This window comes from Diceros bicornis, chromosome 14, assembly GCF_020826845.1.
Source record: "Diceros bicornis minor isolate mBicDic1 chromosome 14, mDicBic1.mat.cur, whole genome shotgun sequence".
Taxonomy (NCBI): domain Eukaryota; kingdom Metazoa; phylum Chordata; class Mammalia; order Perissodactyla; family Rhinocerotidae; genus Diceros; species Diceros bicornis.
The window spans coordinates 28,717,498-28,733,444 of record NC_080753.1 but is presented as its reverse complement, the minus strand read 5'-3'; the positions used below and the strand labels follow the sequence as shown (position 1 = coordinate 28,733,444).

General features: G+C 54.5%; 1 protein-coding gene across 2 annotated transcripts; it reads left to right on the top strand.

The window, feature by feature from the left end:
* Positions 1-6,094: 6,094 nt before the first annotated feature.
* On the top strand, positions 6,095-14,262 carry MAPK13 (mitogen-activated protein kinase 13). 2 transcript variants are annotated; one of them, XM_058554498.1, is made up of 12 exons: positions 6,097-6,256; positions 7,090-7,219; positions 8,490-8,548; positions 11,172-11,280; positions 11,467-11,496; positions 11,911-11,958; positions 12,085-12,199; positions 12,341-12,412; positions 12,983-13,062; positions 13,324-13,402; positions 13,488-13,664; positions 13,929-14,262. In XM_058554498.1, exons 1-12 carry the CDS (start codon positions 6,138-6,140, stop codon positions 14,009-14,011), a joined length of 1,101 nt encoding a protein of 366 aa, XP_058410481.1. In that variant the 5' UTR covers positions 6,097-6,137; the 3' UTR covers positions 14,012-14,262. The 2 variants fall into 2 exon arrangements, with proteins under 2 accessions (XP_058410482.1, XP_058410481.1); XM_058554499.1 differs by lacking the exon at positions 13,929-14,262 and having other exon boundaries at positions 6,095-6,256; positions 12,304-12,412; positions 13,488-13,658.
* The last annotated feature ends 1,685 nt before the right edge of the window (positions 14,263-15,947 follow it).

Genomic DNA, 15,947 nt, shown 5'->3' with positions numbered 1-15,947 from the left:
GGTGAGTTGAGAGCCAAACTTTAAAGACCGGGAAGGAAGGGCAATTCCAAAGGGTAGAGTGTACAGCTTACCTAGAACCTCAGTGGGAGCTGTGAGGGCCGCAGGCAGGGGGGGCCTGCTTTGGAATGAAGTTCAGTGCAAGTTCTTGGTGAGAGAAGAGGTCCCCAAATTCGGGTTGTACACTCTGGTTCTTGATCAAGAGCCTTTTGCCACCAGGCACAGGCCCAGCCTCATGCTAGGAGCTGGAGGGCCACAAGCCTGATACCCATAGGCCTTGCCTCAGGGAGCAAAGAAAGAACCGTGAGAAGCCAAAAACATCCAGGACAGACGTGCCTGACCAACTAGAGACCACACGCCCCAGCCCCCCCGGGAGACCTATTTCAAGCGTATTCCCTCTACCGTGTCTTCCTCACTTCCACCATTTGGGTCTTCAGACCACATCCCCTCACTGCCTCTTGTGCCCACAAGAGACACAAGAATCTTTGGTTCATTCAGCACTAAGTATTTTCTGAGACCTGCTGTGGGTCAGCACGGGGCTAGGGGCTCAGCGGTGACCAAGATACTGTCCACGCCCTCACAGAGGTGGTGAGATGGACATCTCACAGAGGACGATGCAGATTAATTAAAATCGTGGTGACTGCTACCAAGGACGGCGCAGGGATGGAGTGGAGCCAAGGCCTATCCCCCCAGGCACATCTTCACAGGACCGGGTCAGGGGGCTGTCCTGCAGGCTGGGTGAGGGGACGTGGGTCTCGGGGTGGAGTGCAGGGGGGGTGAGGAACAGGGTGGGGTTCAGTGTGAAGAGGGGAAGTCTACATTCTGGGTCCCAAGAAGGCTGGCTGGTCCCTACCCGTTGTCCTCCACCAGGGGGTGCTACAGCTGAGGGCAGGAAGTCAAGCAAGGGGCCCGCAGGCTGAGCGGAAAGCTCCTACGGTCGAGGGGCGCATGTGAGAAGGGGGAGTCTGATATTTTGTTCCTGGGATGGATGTTCTGCTCAGGCCCTGAGTCTGCTGACCAGCCCCGGCCTCCTGGAAGGTGCAGAGATAGTGGGGAAAGATGGCCCAGTAAGCTGGAGGCCAGTGCCCTGCCAGTCCCCTGAGGGACTTCCCAGAGACCCTGGATGGGGACAGGCGAGGGCATGGCAGGAGCGAGGCTGGAGGCCGGCATCAGATGAGATGAGGGGACGGAGTGGACCCCTGCTCCTCCCCCATAGCCTGCTCACTTCCTCACCCACTCAGGGGCCCCTCAACTGCCGCCTCCCCAGACAGACCCTCCTGGAGCCCCTGGTCTGAAACAGTACTCCCAGGCCTCCTTCACAGCCTTGCTCTGCAGTATTGTCTTCACAGCACTTAACACTACCCAACATCACATGGTTTGAACAAAATTGTCAAATAGGAATTTCATACAGTTCAACCTAATACCACATATTTGTTCAGTGGTTTTTCAACTGCCTCCCCCACTGGAATGTAGCTCCACACGGCAGGGATTTTTATCTGTGGCATTTCTGCCTCATCCCCGGAACCTAGATGAGTCCCTGGCACATAGTGGACCCTCAGTAAATGTTGAATGAACGGGTGAATGAATCCTTGGGCTGGGAATTTGGCAAAAGCCTTGATAAAGGAGTTCAACCCAACCAGGGAGCCGCTTCTGGGGCAGGGACGGAACAGCAAGAGGGCTGGGGCTGCGGGCGGCGCAGGGCAGGTACCTGGGCCGGGAGGCCGAGCTGGACTGGACTGGGGATGCAGCACCTGGCGAGCACCTACTGTGAGTCCAGTACTGAATTAGACACTTCTCGCGTCATCTCTTTCAGTCCTCATGATGGCCCCATGAGGGGGTATTATTACCCACGCCTCTTTTACAGATGAAGAAACCGAGGCTTAGAGAGACTAACTCACTAACTTAAGCCACAGAACAGCCCCAAGTGCAGGGTCTTTCCTCTGCATCTCCCTACTGCCTTGCAACTGCGATTATTTCGTGGAGTTGTGAAAGCCCCCAAGGAGCACAGGAATCTCAGAGCTGGGGCCAAGGCTCTTGGGCCCCCTTGCTGTTTCCGCCCTGTGGGACCCCAGGCCTGTCATGATTTCTTGTTTTGTAAGGTCTCATGGCCAAACATGGGGAGGATTTGAGTTGTTGGCCCTGCCGTTTGGGACAGACAGGGCTGTAGTGTTTGAGGAGCTGCCATATTCCTGAGGCAAGATGGAGTCTGGGTGGCCAGGATGGGGGACACAGGCTGCCAGCCTCATAATCACGTGGGCTTTTGTCTCAGTTTTTAAGGAGCCAGTCAGCAGTCCCCAAAACCAAGTCCCTGCCCTCCAGAGGCCCACAGCCTCGCTAGGAAGACAACACTCAATGACAGCCACTCTCGGGCACTAGCCAGGCGCCAGGCAGTCTAGCTGGTGGCTGACTGTGCAGACTCTGGAGCCGCACACCAGGTTCGAAGGCCACGTCCACCACTTTCTCAGTCATGTGTGATTTTGGGCAAATTACTTAATGCCTCTGGGCCTCGGTTTCTCCATCTGTATGAGGGGAATCATAGGATCCAGACAGTGCAAAGCAGCCCTGCATCCGGGAGCTGCCCGCTCCTATCAGCCAGGCCTTGGTGTTGCCTGGAGCTGGCCTGGCACAGCTCGTCTTGGTGCTGCTGCTGAACACAGACAAGGCCTCCTGTGACCAGGATGGACTGAGACAAAGACAGGACCACTCAGTAATCACTTCTGAACCCAGACAAAACATGAATATTGTCCAAACAACAAAAATCATCCAGCACCCCCCATCTAGCTAATCTGAGTGAAGGCTGCTTCCTTTTTGTGTGTGTGTGTGTGCTGAGGAAGATTAACCCTGAGCTAACATCTGTTGCCAATCTTCCTCGTTTTTTTTTTTTTTTTTTCCTGCTTGAGGAAGATTAGCCCTGAGCTAACATCTATGCCAATCTTCCTCTGGGTCGCTGCCACAGCGTGGCTGATGAGCGGTGTAGATCTTTGCTGGGCTGGGATCTGAACCTGCAAACCTGGGCCACCCAAGCAGAACATGCTGAACTCAACCACTATTCCACGCTCTGGCCCTTGAAAGCTGCTTCTTTACCAATGACAGCTCTCCCCGCATTATAGTTGGCCCTCCCTCTGGGTACGATTTATTAAGATACCCAGTCATAGAATCATCTCCACTTCCACACAGCATCTAATCCAGAACAAAGTCCTGCTTCCTTAAACCCTCCACCAAATCATGTAACACCAGCCCAAACCTTATCATAAGTTCTTTCAAATCCCCTCTTACTGAGACGCCCCCCAGTTGCCATGCTGCATGTTCTCCCTTGCTGCAGTGAGTAATAACCCGGGTTGTTCACCCGCAGGGCTGTTTCTGGTGATCTCTGGCTGGAGGCATTGACAGTCCCTACCTCACTGGGTGATTGTTACACTGCACATGGCATGACACGTTCCCAAGACTCTTTAAATATACTTGTCGTGCATACCATTGCATTTTTCCAAAAAGGACACGGAAACTCAGAGAGGGGAAGGAACTTTGCCCAGGGTCACACAGCTGGTAGTGCAGAGCCAGGATGGAAATTCAGGTCTCCTTCCAAACTTGGTTTCCTAACCCCTTGCTTTGTCGGTAATAGGGCAGAAACCAATGCAACAACATTGGGCCGGGGTCTGGGAGGAGCGGAGCAGAGGGGCCTTGGAGCTCAAAGAGAAGAGAGCCCTGGGGCTGCGGGAGGCGAGCCCCCAGGATGTGCTCAGTGACCCTCTCTTTTCCTCTCCCATTGGTGATTCCCTGACTGGATCCAAGGCCGCCTGGCTGCTGAGTAAACAGCCCAGCTGAGGCCCAAGGTGGGGGTCAGTGTCAGCAGAGTCTGAGGCCTGAGTCACTTCCTGGCCATTGCATAAGAGGCGCCCAGAGCCACAGCCTCAGTGGCCAGCTCGTGCTCTCCCAGGATTGCACCCACTTGGGCAACAAGCACTTCCCTGGTATTCCTCACCTTTCTGGGCTCAGCTCTGCCACACTCAGGTTTAGAGACGCACAACAGAGAGGCCCAACCCCTGTTCCTATCCTGGAGAACCGGATCCTCAACCCAGAAGGAAATCTAAGTCTCCTGAACAACTCTCTCTTGCTCATGCCCAGCCCCCAACTCTGGCTTCCAGGATCCCGCCCCAACTGCAGAATCAGGGTGCCTTCCACTGGAAACACCAACCCCAAGGGTCTGAAACTCCCGCGGCCTCCCAGGCACAGAGCCCCTGCCCTTTTCCTCCCACAGGGTCTCAGGGTGGGAGGAGGGGGTGGGGCAGCGAAGGGGGTGGGGAATACATCAGAAAGACCAGGGCAGGATGTACTAAAGGAGACGCGGATTGATCAGCAGACATGTCCTCACGATGCAGGCGACGTAGACGATGTGCAACGCAGGGTATTTCCTTTAAGGAGCAATACCTCTCAACCCAGAGACACTGCATAGCCTCGTAGCCAAGAGCATGGACTCTAGAACCAGCTTCCTCATCCCAGCTCTGCCCCTTTGGTCATACCAGCTGTGTGACCTTCGGCAAGTTACTTAACCTCTCTGTACCTCAGGTGCCTCATCTCTAAAATGAGGATGATAATAGTACTGACTCATAGGCCTCTTAGCAGGATTAAGGGAGTCGTATATGTAAAACACTGAGAATAATGACTGGCACATGGCAAACACCAGTGTTCATTAAATATTTTCTCACTTCTAATGGGCTGACTCTTCCATTCATTCTCCATACAGTTTTGATATCCTACTGTGTGCCAGATGTAAGACAGATTCCATGCCTGCAATGCCTGTTGGGCATTTCTGTGGGATCCCTGCACCCCCACCCCAGAAATGGTCTCCTAGGCTGTGCCTGATGCTGCAGGACTGCGTGGGAGGGGCTGTGGTGCAGGTTTGGGGCCTGCAGACTCCCTAGTGAGGACCCCCAGCTTGCTGTAGACCACAAGCAAGTTCTTTTCCTTCTTCAAGGTGAAGTGAGTGGTCCCCATCCCTTCCTCAACCTCATCCCCAGGCCAGTGAGGGGTCAGACAAGTCAGGCGGGCATCCAGACCACTTGCCGCCATTCTCTGCCCCCCAATCTGTTCCTGGGAGGCCTCTGTGAGTTAATCTGAGCACAGTCTCTTCTTTAGGCTGCACAAGGCACCAGACACAGGCGGCAGGAGGCCCGGGCTTGTCATTGCCCTCATGGGGCATTAGGAAGCCGGCAAAAACTGAGTTCAAAACTGGAAATTTGAACCTGGACTAGATAGTTGATATTATAGAATTCGTGTTATTAATTGTGATTATGTCTTTAAAATAATTCTTCTCTTTTAGAGATACAAAAAATATTTATGCATGAAATGATATGATGCCTTGGTTTTGCTTCCAAATAATGGAGGAGGAGGGATGTAGATGAAACAAGATTGACTAAGAGTTGATGTAATTGTTGAACCTGAAGGACTGGGGTCATGCAGGTCTCTAGCGCCTCAATGTCCTAAGTGTGGTCCAGAGGCCCTCCGAGCCGAGGCGCTAGTGAGAAATGCAGAATCTTGACTCCACCCCAGATCTACTGAATGAGAATCTGTATTGTAATAAAATAAATTCCCAGGGGATTCGTGTGCATATTTTCAAGTGCGAGAAGCACTGAGCTATTCTGTCTACTTTTGTATGTATTTGCAACTTTCCATAATCAAAAGGTGGTGGGGTTTTGTTTTTCCACAATTGTCTTCAAAACCGCCAGGGAGATCTTCCTACAGAGTCCCGTGCTGGAGAGAGCTAGAGGCCCTGTCTTCCCACCTTCCACCTTCGCGGGAGTCCCCCGGGTCCAGCGCCCCAGCGGCACCCAGCACTCGGCCGGGAAGCACCTCACTCCCGCGGGGCCGCGCACCTGCCGCTCCGGCCGGGTCGGTGGCCGGGGCCCCACAGCGGGGGCGCCCCGCGCGGGGCTGTCGGGGCAGGCCCGGGCGTGGCCGCGCTGGCGCACCTGGGCGAGCCGGCAGGTGGGACGCGCCGCGGGCCGGGGCCCCCGCCCTGGCGCGGGGGAGGAGCGGGCGGCGCGGGGCGGGCACGGCGGGGACCGCGGGCGGGGACCGGTGCTGGAGCCCGCGCGCCGCGAACGCAGCCGCCGCGCTGGGGCCACCGAGACTGGGAGCCCGGGATGAGCCTCACCCTGAAAAAGGGCTTCTACAAGCAGGACGTCAACAAGACCGCCTGGGAGCTGCCCAAGACCTACGTGTCCCCGACGCACGTAGGCAGCGGGGCCTATGGCGCCGTGTGGTGAGACCCCCGGGCCTGCGCGCCCACCGGGGGGCGCGGGGCGGAGAGACGGCGGACGCCCGGGCACCCGGGCGCAGGTGGAGCCTCTCGACCAGCCCGGGCAGGACCAATGCACCGTCTCTGCTCTGCCGGACCCGCCTTGGGTGTCCCCTCTCCTGCTGGGCGCTCGGGGCCGCGCGCCGGCCTCCTTGATCGAGGACCCCAAGGCTCAGCGCCCCAAGGCTTGGAAGACCCTCCCTGGGGCTTTTCCTGGGCCGAGACCGTGGAGCCGGGAGGAGGCGGGAGGCTGGTCAAGGAAGCAGAGTAGGCGCAAGGAACCTCAGGCAGTGGCGGAGGCTGGCCTGGGGCCACCCTGGGCGCAATCTCACTTTTCTCGCCGGCTTTGTGGGGTCTCTGTGGGTTGAATTAGGACTGGGTCTGGTTCTCCAGGACTTGAACTTTACAACGGACCCCAGAGCTCATCTGGGAGAATCCCCATTGTTACAGATGGGCACACTGAGGCCCAAAGAGGGAGAAGCAACTTGCCGAGTTGCATGGAGCCAGACTCCCTGCGGCTCTGGATCCTTTTGGCCTTGACTTGTGTCTGACCCTGGTGCCGTGTCCCTCTCTCGGTTTCTGCCTGCTCCCTCCTCCACCCCCACCCCCCACTGCGCTGCCCCCTCACATTCCAGGTGGTGGGCATCAGTTCCTCCCAGCCTAGCCTGCTGGCCAAGAGGGACAGGGGTGAGGACAGCATTGACTCCCCAGAGCAGCCTAGGAGGTACCAACCGGGGATCTGGAGGGGCCCTGCGGGGAGGAGGGCTGCGGCCTGCTGACTGCCTGTGCCCCCACAGCTCTGCCATCGACAAGCGGTCAGGGGAGAAGGTGGCCATCAAGAAGCTGAGCCGGCCCTTCCAGTCTGAGATCTTTGCCAAGCGGGCCTATAGAGAGCTGCTCCTGCTGAAGCACATGCAGCATGAGAACGTAGGCTGGGCCTGGGTGCTGCTGGGAGAGGGCAGGGAGGGAGGGGGCCCAGAGAGGGTCCTGACTGCGCCCCTCCTTGTGTGGGGGGACAGCCCAGAGGGTGCAGAGAGCCCAGGACAGGGCCGGGAGAAGGGGATCTCCCTGCTCCTCTGACCCTTGTTCCTTGTTCCCATTTATTAAAATGAGGTGCCAGGACCTGCCCTGCCTACTTCCCAGGAAGGTGCAAAGTATATTTTTGGCAGTGGAGCAGAATGAGCTTGGTGAGGTGCAAACTTACCATGTCTCTTATGAGGAAATGGGCATAGAGGAACTTTGTCATTGGTTCTAGGTCTAAGAGCTGGTGCCCAGGATCCTGGTCATTGTTGTTTCCACGTGTGACCCTGATAACAACAACAACAATAATAATAGATACTTATTGAGCACGTATTATGTGCCAGGTGCTGTTTTAAGAGCTTTGTGTAAACTAACTTCTTGTATCCTCACAATATCACATGGGATAAGTACTATTACTCCCATGTACAGATGGGGAAACTGAGGCACAGAAAGACTCACAGGTTATGTGGTTAATGGCAGAGCTGGGATTTGAACCTAGGCAGCCTGGGTCCAGACCTCAGTGTGTAACCATTAGATAGTCCTGTCTGATAGAAACAGCTAGAAAAACCAGTGACCCCATGCTGGGCCTGGCAACCAGACTTTGCTCTGGGGTATCTAGATTGGAAGGCAACATTTAAAATAATGATTTCAAAATATTGTGCATATTTGAAGCTCCATTCCTTGTCAGCACACCCTTCCCCATGGCCTCCAGCCTGGGGTGATGTGCCCTTGGCTCCGAACCAGCCCTTTGGCAGCCCAGGATGGATGCGGTGGGAAACCCAAGGTCAAGGGCAGGGAGGCTGCTGGCTGGAAGGCTCTTCCCTATTCCCTCCTTGATTCCCTTGGCCACTCGTGCTTCCCTGCTTGAGTTGAGAGTAGGTTTGTGCTGCTTGCCCTGAACACCAGACCTGGGGGCTTTGAGCACAGGAATGTCCACCTCCCCTTATCCCCAGCCTGACTCTCCATCACAGTGCACGGCCAGCTCCCTCCCAGTTAGAGGGGATGCCTCTTTGGCCTCTTCTCCTTTTACTGCTTCCAAGAAGGCTGGGCACCTGCCTCCTGCTGGAAACGGTGTATTAGGACAGGGTGGGTGGTCCTGTGCATGCCCAGGCCCCCAGGCGAGGGAAGGAGAGGTCTGCAGTGGCTGCCCTGCCCTCACTGACACCCTCCTCCCCAGGTCATCGGGCTCCTGGATGTCTTCACCCCAGCCTCCTCCCTGCGCAGCTTCCATGACTTGTGAGTGGGCAGCCCTGGAGGGCATTTGCAGGCCTTACTGGTAACTCGGGAGCAAGCAGCAGGATGGTCCAGATTCTCTCTTCTGGGTATGGGGGGCTTCCTGCCCTGGCAGTCCCTGTGCCTTTGGAGAGATTCTTTCAGCCAAGGGTGGAGAGAGAGGCAGGCAGGAAGAGGTGGGAGGGGCTTTGTGGGGCACTTGCCTGACGCAGAGCTGTCTGCTCATCTGCTCCACTTGTCACCCTGCTCCAGCACCACCAAGACCTCATGGCCAGTCCCCACAGGGTTTGCACCAACTCACCTCGCCATTTTCTGGGGGCCCAGGTGTGGGTCTGGACCTTGGGGCTCTTCCTAGCATGAAGCGAGGATCAGGAAGGCTTGGCCACCTCTGACTGATGGGGTGTTTGACAGAGTCACAGAGAACCAGAAAAGTTAGTTGCTAAATGCGTGGCTTTGGTAATGCAGTGCCTGGTCTAAAATTTAGGAACCTTTGGGAAAGTGGATTTTTTTTTTAACTCCTATTTCAAATGCAGCTGAAGGTCTCTTTGTTAGGATGCTTTTGTTTTAAATGTAATGCAATAATTTTGAATGGAGTTTTTTCTTATAATACCAGCAGCTGGGCTTAGCATTGGGAATTTAAGGTGGGCCAGCCCCTCGGGCAGGGTGGGGGACACAGTTTCTAAATGAATACTAACAATAGTGTGATCAGTGCTCTAGATATGGGTAGAGTGCTGGAGACTGCCTGCTGCCTCAGGGGGCTTCACATAGGAGGTGACATTTGAACTCAGTCCTGCGGGATGAGCAGAAGTTTGCCTGAGGTAGAAGGGGCTGAGGGCACCCCACGTAGAAAGACTTGGTGGGCAAAGGCCTTGATGCTTGAAGGAGACTGGACTGTTCAGGCAGTAATAAGAAGTTCAGCGTGGCTAGTGGAGGCCAGTGGCTGGTTTGGTCATGCTGAGTTAGACTTGATCCTATAGGCAACCTCAAGTCCATGGAGGTTTTGAGCAGGGGGGTGATATGGTCAGATCAGATTTTGGGGATACATTCTGGCAGCAATGAGAAAGGAGCAGGGAGCAGCTCTGGGAGGAGAGAGAGCCTGGAGGATAGTGTTCGAGACCCAGACCTTGATCTAAATAAAGTGGAGGTGATGGGATGCTGAGAACAGACTTGAGACCCATCGGGAGGCAGGACTGTCAGAATGTCGTATCTGCTGGGATGCAGTGGCTGGGAGAGGTGGCATAGGTCAGGGGATGCCAGGCTCCTACTTGGAATACAAGGCAGAAGAGGAACAGATCTTGGGAGAAAGATAATGAGCTCTAGTTTGGACACTTCACTTTTGAAGAGCCCATAAACTTTCAAGGTTTAATCAGCAGTCCAAAATAAATCTGGAGCTCAGGAAGATCTGGGCTAGGGATGTGGATCTGGGCCAGAATAATGACCCTTGGATGATAGCTGAAGCCCAAGGACAGGCTGGTGTAGAACATGATACGATACTGTTGATCAAGATATCAACCTCAAAGAGAAGGTACAAGAGGATGAGCAGATGAAGAGCTGAGAGAGCCTGATCACAGGTAGAACGGGCAGAGAATCTTGAGGGAGCGTCAGACTTTGCAGAAGGTCCAGTAGGAAGAAAGGGAGCCATGGATGTGTGTGTTGGGCTATCACTGGTGATCTTGATCTGAGCAGTTGTGGCAGTAGGGCGGGAGCACATACCAGGTTGTCAGGGGCCTGGAAGTTAAGGCAGTGGGGTCAAGAGGTGTGGACCACTCTTTTTGGAAGTTTGGTCTGGGAGGGAAAGAGGGAGGAGGGGTGGTTATTTGAAGAAACAAGGTCAAGGGAAGGTGATTCTAGCACAGTGAGTCTTCAGCAAGTTTGTTGGCGGAGAGGAAAGAACCAGGGTCCATGTGGAGGTGAAAGACGAGGGTGGCGAGGGGACCGTACATGGAGCAGGGTCCCCAGGGGGAGGGAGTGTGGTCAGAGAGAAGAAGCCTTCAAAAAACCACAGGCTCATGGAGATGGCCTCCACCACATTCCTTTTTTTGTTTTTTAAATCTGTATCAGTTTTTGTTCTGGACTTTTCTGTTTCTACCTTGAGTAACAGTCACATTTTGCTGACCTCGACCTGTTTCACAATCCCATAAGACGGTGCAATGGTTCAGCTACCTCCTTCTTCCTTCTTCCACCCTCCTGGAATTTGTTTTATTGTTTCCTTCTTGGAAGGGCAGACATTTTTGGTGGAGCCATCTCAGCCGGGCATGACCCTGTGGGGAAGAAAATATTTGGACAGAAGCAGAAGGAAATACTGGCAGATGTTTCTAACTCACGGCTGTGGCTTTCTGTGAGGCGTGGAGGAGGGCAAGGAGAGGGCACCTTTGAAGGGAGGGAACACTGCTCCATTTGGTTTTCCTGAGCACGCTCCAGCTGAAATGCTTCCTTGAACTCTGCCAGCTGGGCGGCCGCTGTGGCCAGGCTGGGAGCCAGGAGGCCCGTGTGGGGCTGGTTCTTCTTGTACGCAGAGGTCATCTCTGTGGCCCCTGTTCTGCCCCAGCCCCTCGCCCCTCCTCTGAGCTCAGACGGTGGGCTGTGTGGGGCTAGGGACTGTTCAAGAAGCCCTCATGCCTTGCAGCTACCTGGTGATGCCCTTCATGCAGACGGACCTGCAGAAGATCATGGGGATGGAGTTCAGTGAGGACAAGGTCCAGTACCTGGTGTATCAGATGCTCAAGGGTCTTAAGGTGGGTAGGGGCCTGGAAGATGGCAGAGGGGGGCGCCTTGGGGTTGAGACATGAGGTGTGGGGGAGGCCAGGTCTTGGGGGCTGGGAGAGCACGCTGTGACGGGGGGGAGGAGGTCTCTGAGCCAGCCTGAAACACCTGGTGTGGAAGCCGGGCACGGGGTTCACCCTTATCTCTCTCTTACACAGTACATCCACTCAGCGGGGGTCATCCACAGGGTGAGTGCTTCCCCTGCTCCGTCCTCAGAGGCCCTTCCCACCCCGGGAGGGTTCTCCACGGTGGGGTGGGGGAAGGGGACAATCCTCAAGAGCGTGGAATGTGGATTTTTCAGACTCAGCCCGGGCCCAGGAAGGCCTGCTCAGAATTGCTGTGTTCTGGGGAACTTTCTGGGGAAATGCTGTGAACAAAGCCAGCCCTTGAGCTGGGTGTTTCAGGCTCCAAGAATCAGGAGCATTTTAGAGCTGGATGGGGCCTAGAGGACAGCTGGTCCAACCCTCAGTTTACACATGAGGAGGCCGACACCCAGAGAGGGGAAGAGGCCTGGCCGAGATCGCACGCTGGGTGGTGGCCGAGCCGGGACAAGCTCCCGTCTCTGCCTGTCAGCCCAGTGCCCACTCTTTCCCCTCATCTAGGACCTGAAGCCTGGCAACCTTGCTGTGAACGAGGACTGTGAACTGAAGGTGAGTGCGTCCAGGCAGGGTCAGTCTGCGGTTGGGTGGGCCCCTCTCCCCTGGGAGCCCTAGAAGCTGCTCCAGGAGCCTCATCTCCTCAGCGAGCTCCTTTTCCCTGTGTCCCCTGAGTCATAGATCTTGGATTTTGGCCTGGCACGACATGCAGATGCTGAGATGACTGGCTATGTGGTGACCCGCTGGTACAGGGCCCCCGAAGTGATCCTCAGCTGGATGCACTACAATCAGACTGGTCAGTGGTCAGCCACCTGGGGAGGGGCTGGGGGGGTCTTCTCTGGCAGCTTCCCAAGGCCATCTTGGTTACTCTGGGTTGACTGACTGCCGGGTCCTGGTCAGCCAGTCCAGGTGACACGTCCTCCCCCGCCCTCTGCAGTGGACATCTGGTCTGTGGGCTGTATCATGGCAGAGATGCTGACAGGGAAAACTCTGTTCAAGGGGAAGGATTGTATCCTTTGCTGGAAAAGCCAGACTCCATCCAGGGATTCATTCCTTCAACAGACACTTTGTTATTTAAATCTGTCTTTTTTTCTTAATGCAAAAGTGATACATGCTCACTGTAGAACAATTTTAAAATGCAGATAAGCAAAATGATGAACACCAGAAACCTGTCATTCCACCACTATGTGGAAACTACTTCACTAACTGAGCACCTGAGTGTGCTGTGCAGACGTTGATGAGTGTATGCAGGGTCTGCGCTGCTGGACTCAGGAGTGCGAGGGTGGGGGAAGATAACGAAGAAACGGATGAAGGTGACTGAATGGGGTGAGGGTCTGGAAGGCAGCACATCCAGGAACATTTGTGGGAAGAGACCACCCTTAACCCAACCTGGCAGGGGGGAAGCCTTCCAGAGACCTGAGTCCTGAAAGGTGAACCTCCTCCCTGGAAAGCAGGAGGTTAGGCGCGTCTGGAGCCTAAAGGGCTGCCGCAGAGCCTGGGTGGCAGGATGGAGGGGCGGCGGGAAGGGCAGCTTCAGATCCGCCAGCAGAGTGAGGCCGAGCCTTAACCCACGGCCAAGACCTGGACCAGCTGACCCAGATTCTGAAAGTGACTGGGGTGCCAGGGGCGGAGTTTGTGCAGAAGTTGAACGACAAAGCGGTGAGTGACAAATGTGCCTAGCCTGTTATAGGCTGTGCACTTGGCTGACCAAGGGTCAGGGGGGCTGCACCTTTGGGGAGGAGGGCTCACCTGCACCTTCCCCCTGCCCTGCAGATGCTCTTGCCTTCTTCCCACTTTGGACTCTGACCTGAGCTTTCAGCCATGCTCTCGGGCTTTTCTGGAATCCCTGCTCTATACCTGAAGGCCTGAGCCCTGAGGGGCTGACAGTTGGGGATTATTCAATGCTTTTCTGTCTTCCAGGCCAAATCCTACATCCAGTCCCTGCCACAGAGCCCCAAGAAGGATTTCTCTCAGCTCTTCCCACGCGCCAGCCCCCAGGGTAAGTCTTGGGGCCTAGGGAGACGATGCCTACGACGACATTTCTCCCCCAGGCCTGGAGTGAGGCTCGTGCTTTGTTGCTGCAGCCGCAGACCTGCTGGAGAAGATGCTGGAGCTGGACGTGGACAAGCGCCTGACGGCCGCGCAGGCCCTCACCCACCCTTTCTTTGAACCCTTCCGGGACCCTGAGGAGGAGACAGAGGCCCAGCAGCCATTTGATGATTCCCTAGAACATGAGAAACTCACGGTGGATGAATGGAAGCGTAAGAGCCGGGGCCTCGGGCTCTCCTCTCTCTGCCTGCAGCCTCTCTCTCCTCTGCCTCCTCCGTTTTCATGCCTGGCCTCAGCCGGTCCCGCGGTCCGCTCTAGAGACGACTGCCTCCTTCTCTCTGAGCGGGTATTGTCCCCTGTGTGCATTTCTTTCGTCCTGAGCTGACTTCCTGCTCCACTCTATATCTGGGGGGAGAGAGGGCTCTCTCTTGCTCTCAGCACCCCCTACCCACCTTGAGCCACCCTGCCTTTCTCAGAGCACATCTACAAGGAGATTGTGAACTTCAGCCCCATTGCCCGGAAGGACTCACGGCGCCGGAGTGGCATGAAGTTGCAGTGACTCGTCTAGCCTGACCCTTGGCTGAGCCCAGGGACTGCCACATGGCACCACCTACCAGACACTGCCCCTAGGACCAATATTTATTTGTCACTACTAAAGTTTCAGCCCTTCTTGGATTATAGCCTTCCAAGCAGAGGATAGAGGGCCCTTGTCCTTGTGTAGGAAACAGGCCTAGTAGATGCAGAATTCAAAGCTGTTGATTGAGAAAAAGGCTCTGATTATAACCGGCCACATTAAAATGCCCATCTGGAGATTCGCCTGTGTGAGGTCCTTTCCTTCATGGCTGTGGTGGGGCTGAGTGGTGGGCTGAGCTGGGGCAGGGGTCTACAGCAATGATGGTGTATTAGATTCCTAGGGCTGCTGTAACAAACTACCACAAACTGAGTGGCTTAAAACAGCAGAAATTTATTGTCTCACAGTTTTGAAGGCTAGAAGTCTGAAATCAAGATGTTGGCAGGGCCTCCTTCCTCTGAAGGTTCTAGAGAAGAATCCTTCCTTGCCTCTTTTTGGCTACTGGTGGCTGCCGGAGCCTTTGGTGTTCCTTGGCTTGGAGCTGCATCACTCCAGTCTCTGCCTCTGTCTTCACGTGGCCTTGTCCCCTGTGTGTGTCTCTGTCTGTCCTCTCCTGTTCTTATAAGAACATCAGTCATTGAATTTAGGGCCCACCCTAATCCAGTATGATCTCATCTCAGTTCTTACTAATTACAACTGCAAAGACCCTATTTCCAAATAAGGCCATATTCTGAGGTTCTGTGTGGACATGAATTTTGGAGGGACACTATTTAACTCACTACAGATGGCCACAAGGGAGGGGCCCCTTCCTGGACCCTGTGTGCTGTTGCGGAGCTGAACGTGTTTGGCTGCTAAATGAAGGAGGTTGCAGAGAGAGCTGCAGCTGGTGAGACATTGCATGCAGGTTATTTTGGGTGAGTGATAAGCAATCAAGACATGAAACAACAGCGGGCTTGTTGACGAGGAGCTGCAGAAGGCAGAAATGGGCTTTTTCCAGGCTTGATGGAAAACTGTTCTGCTCTTTCCCCCTTCTGGGAATGGTACTTCTCTCCTGAGCTTTAACGTGACAGGGGCTAGGATCCTTCTGTTTAGGTTTGAAAAACTTTGGTAGAACAAATTCGCATGACAATGAGTTAGGAGCCTGGCCCCCAGGAGTTCCTCCCCTGGGCACAGTGGGTCTCAAACTTCTGGTTAAAAGGACCTGGTTAAAATGCAGATTCCTGGGCCCCACCCCAGGGATTCTGATTTAGCAGGTCTGAGACTGAGACCCTAGAATGCTTGAATGAGGACCCCCTCACCTTGCCCCAAGCCCAGTGATTCTGATGGATATCGGTATTTAGAGAAACGTTTAGTTGATTTCAGTATCACTGAATCTGTCAAGAGGCCTAGATGAGAAACCCGCAATGGGAGACTGAGGGGATTTGGGTGAGCTTCACACTCTCATTTTACAGATGTTAAAACTGAGGGTCAGGGCATTTTTAGGGCTGCAAAACTATTCTATATGATGTCGTAAAGGTGTATACGTGACATTATGCTTTTGTCAAAACCAGTGAAACTGTACAATACAGAGTGAACCCTTAAGTAAACTAGGGACTTCAGTTAATAATAATGCACTGATATTGGTTCATCAATTGTAACAAATGTACCACACTAATGCAAGATGTTAATAACGGAAACCCTGGGGCAGGGGGGAAGAGGAAGATGATGAACCTTCTGTACTTTCAGCACAATTTTTCCTAAACCTAAAACTGCTCTAAACAATAATGTCTATTTAAAAAAAAAAAAGCTTGAGGCCCCAGAGAAATGAAGTCATATACCCACAGCTAGGAAGTGATGGAGTCAGGATTTGAACTGGAGCAGCCTTGACCACTGTGCCAAAGGCTCTTAACCCAAACTTGAATTCGAGGGACCTGCCTCCTTCCAG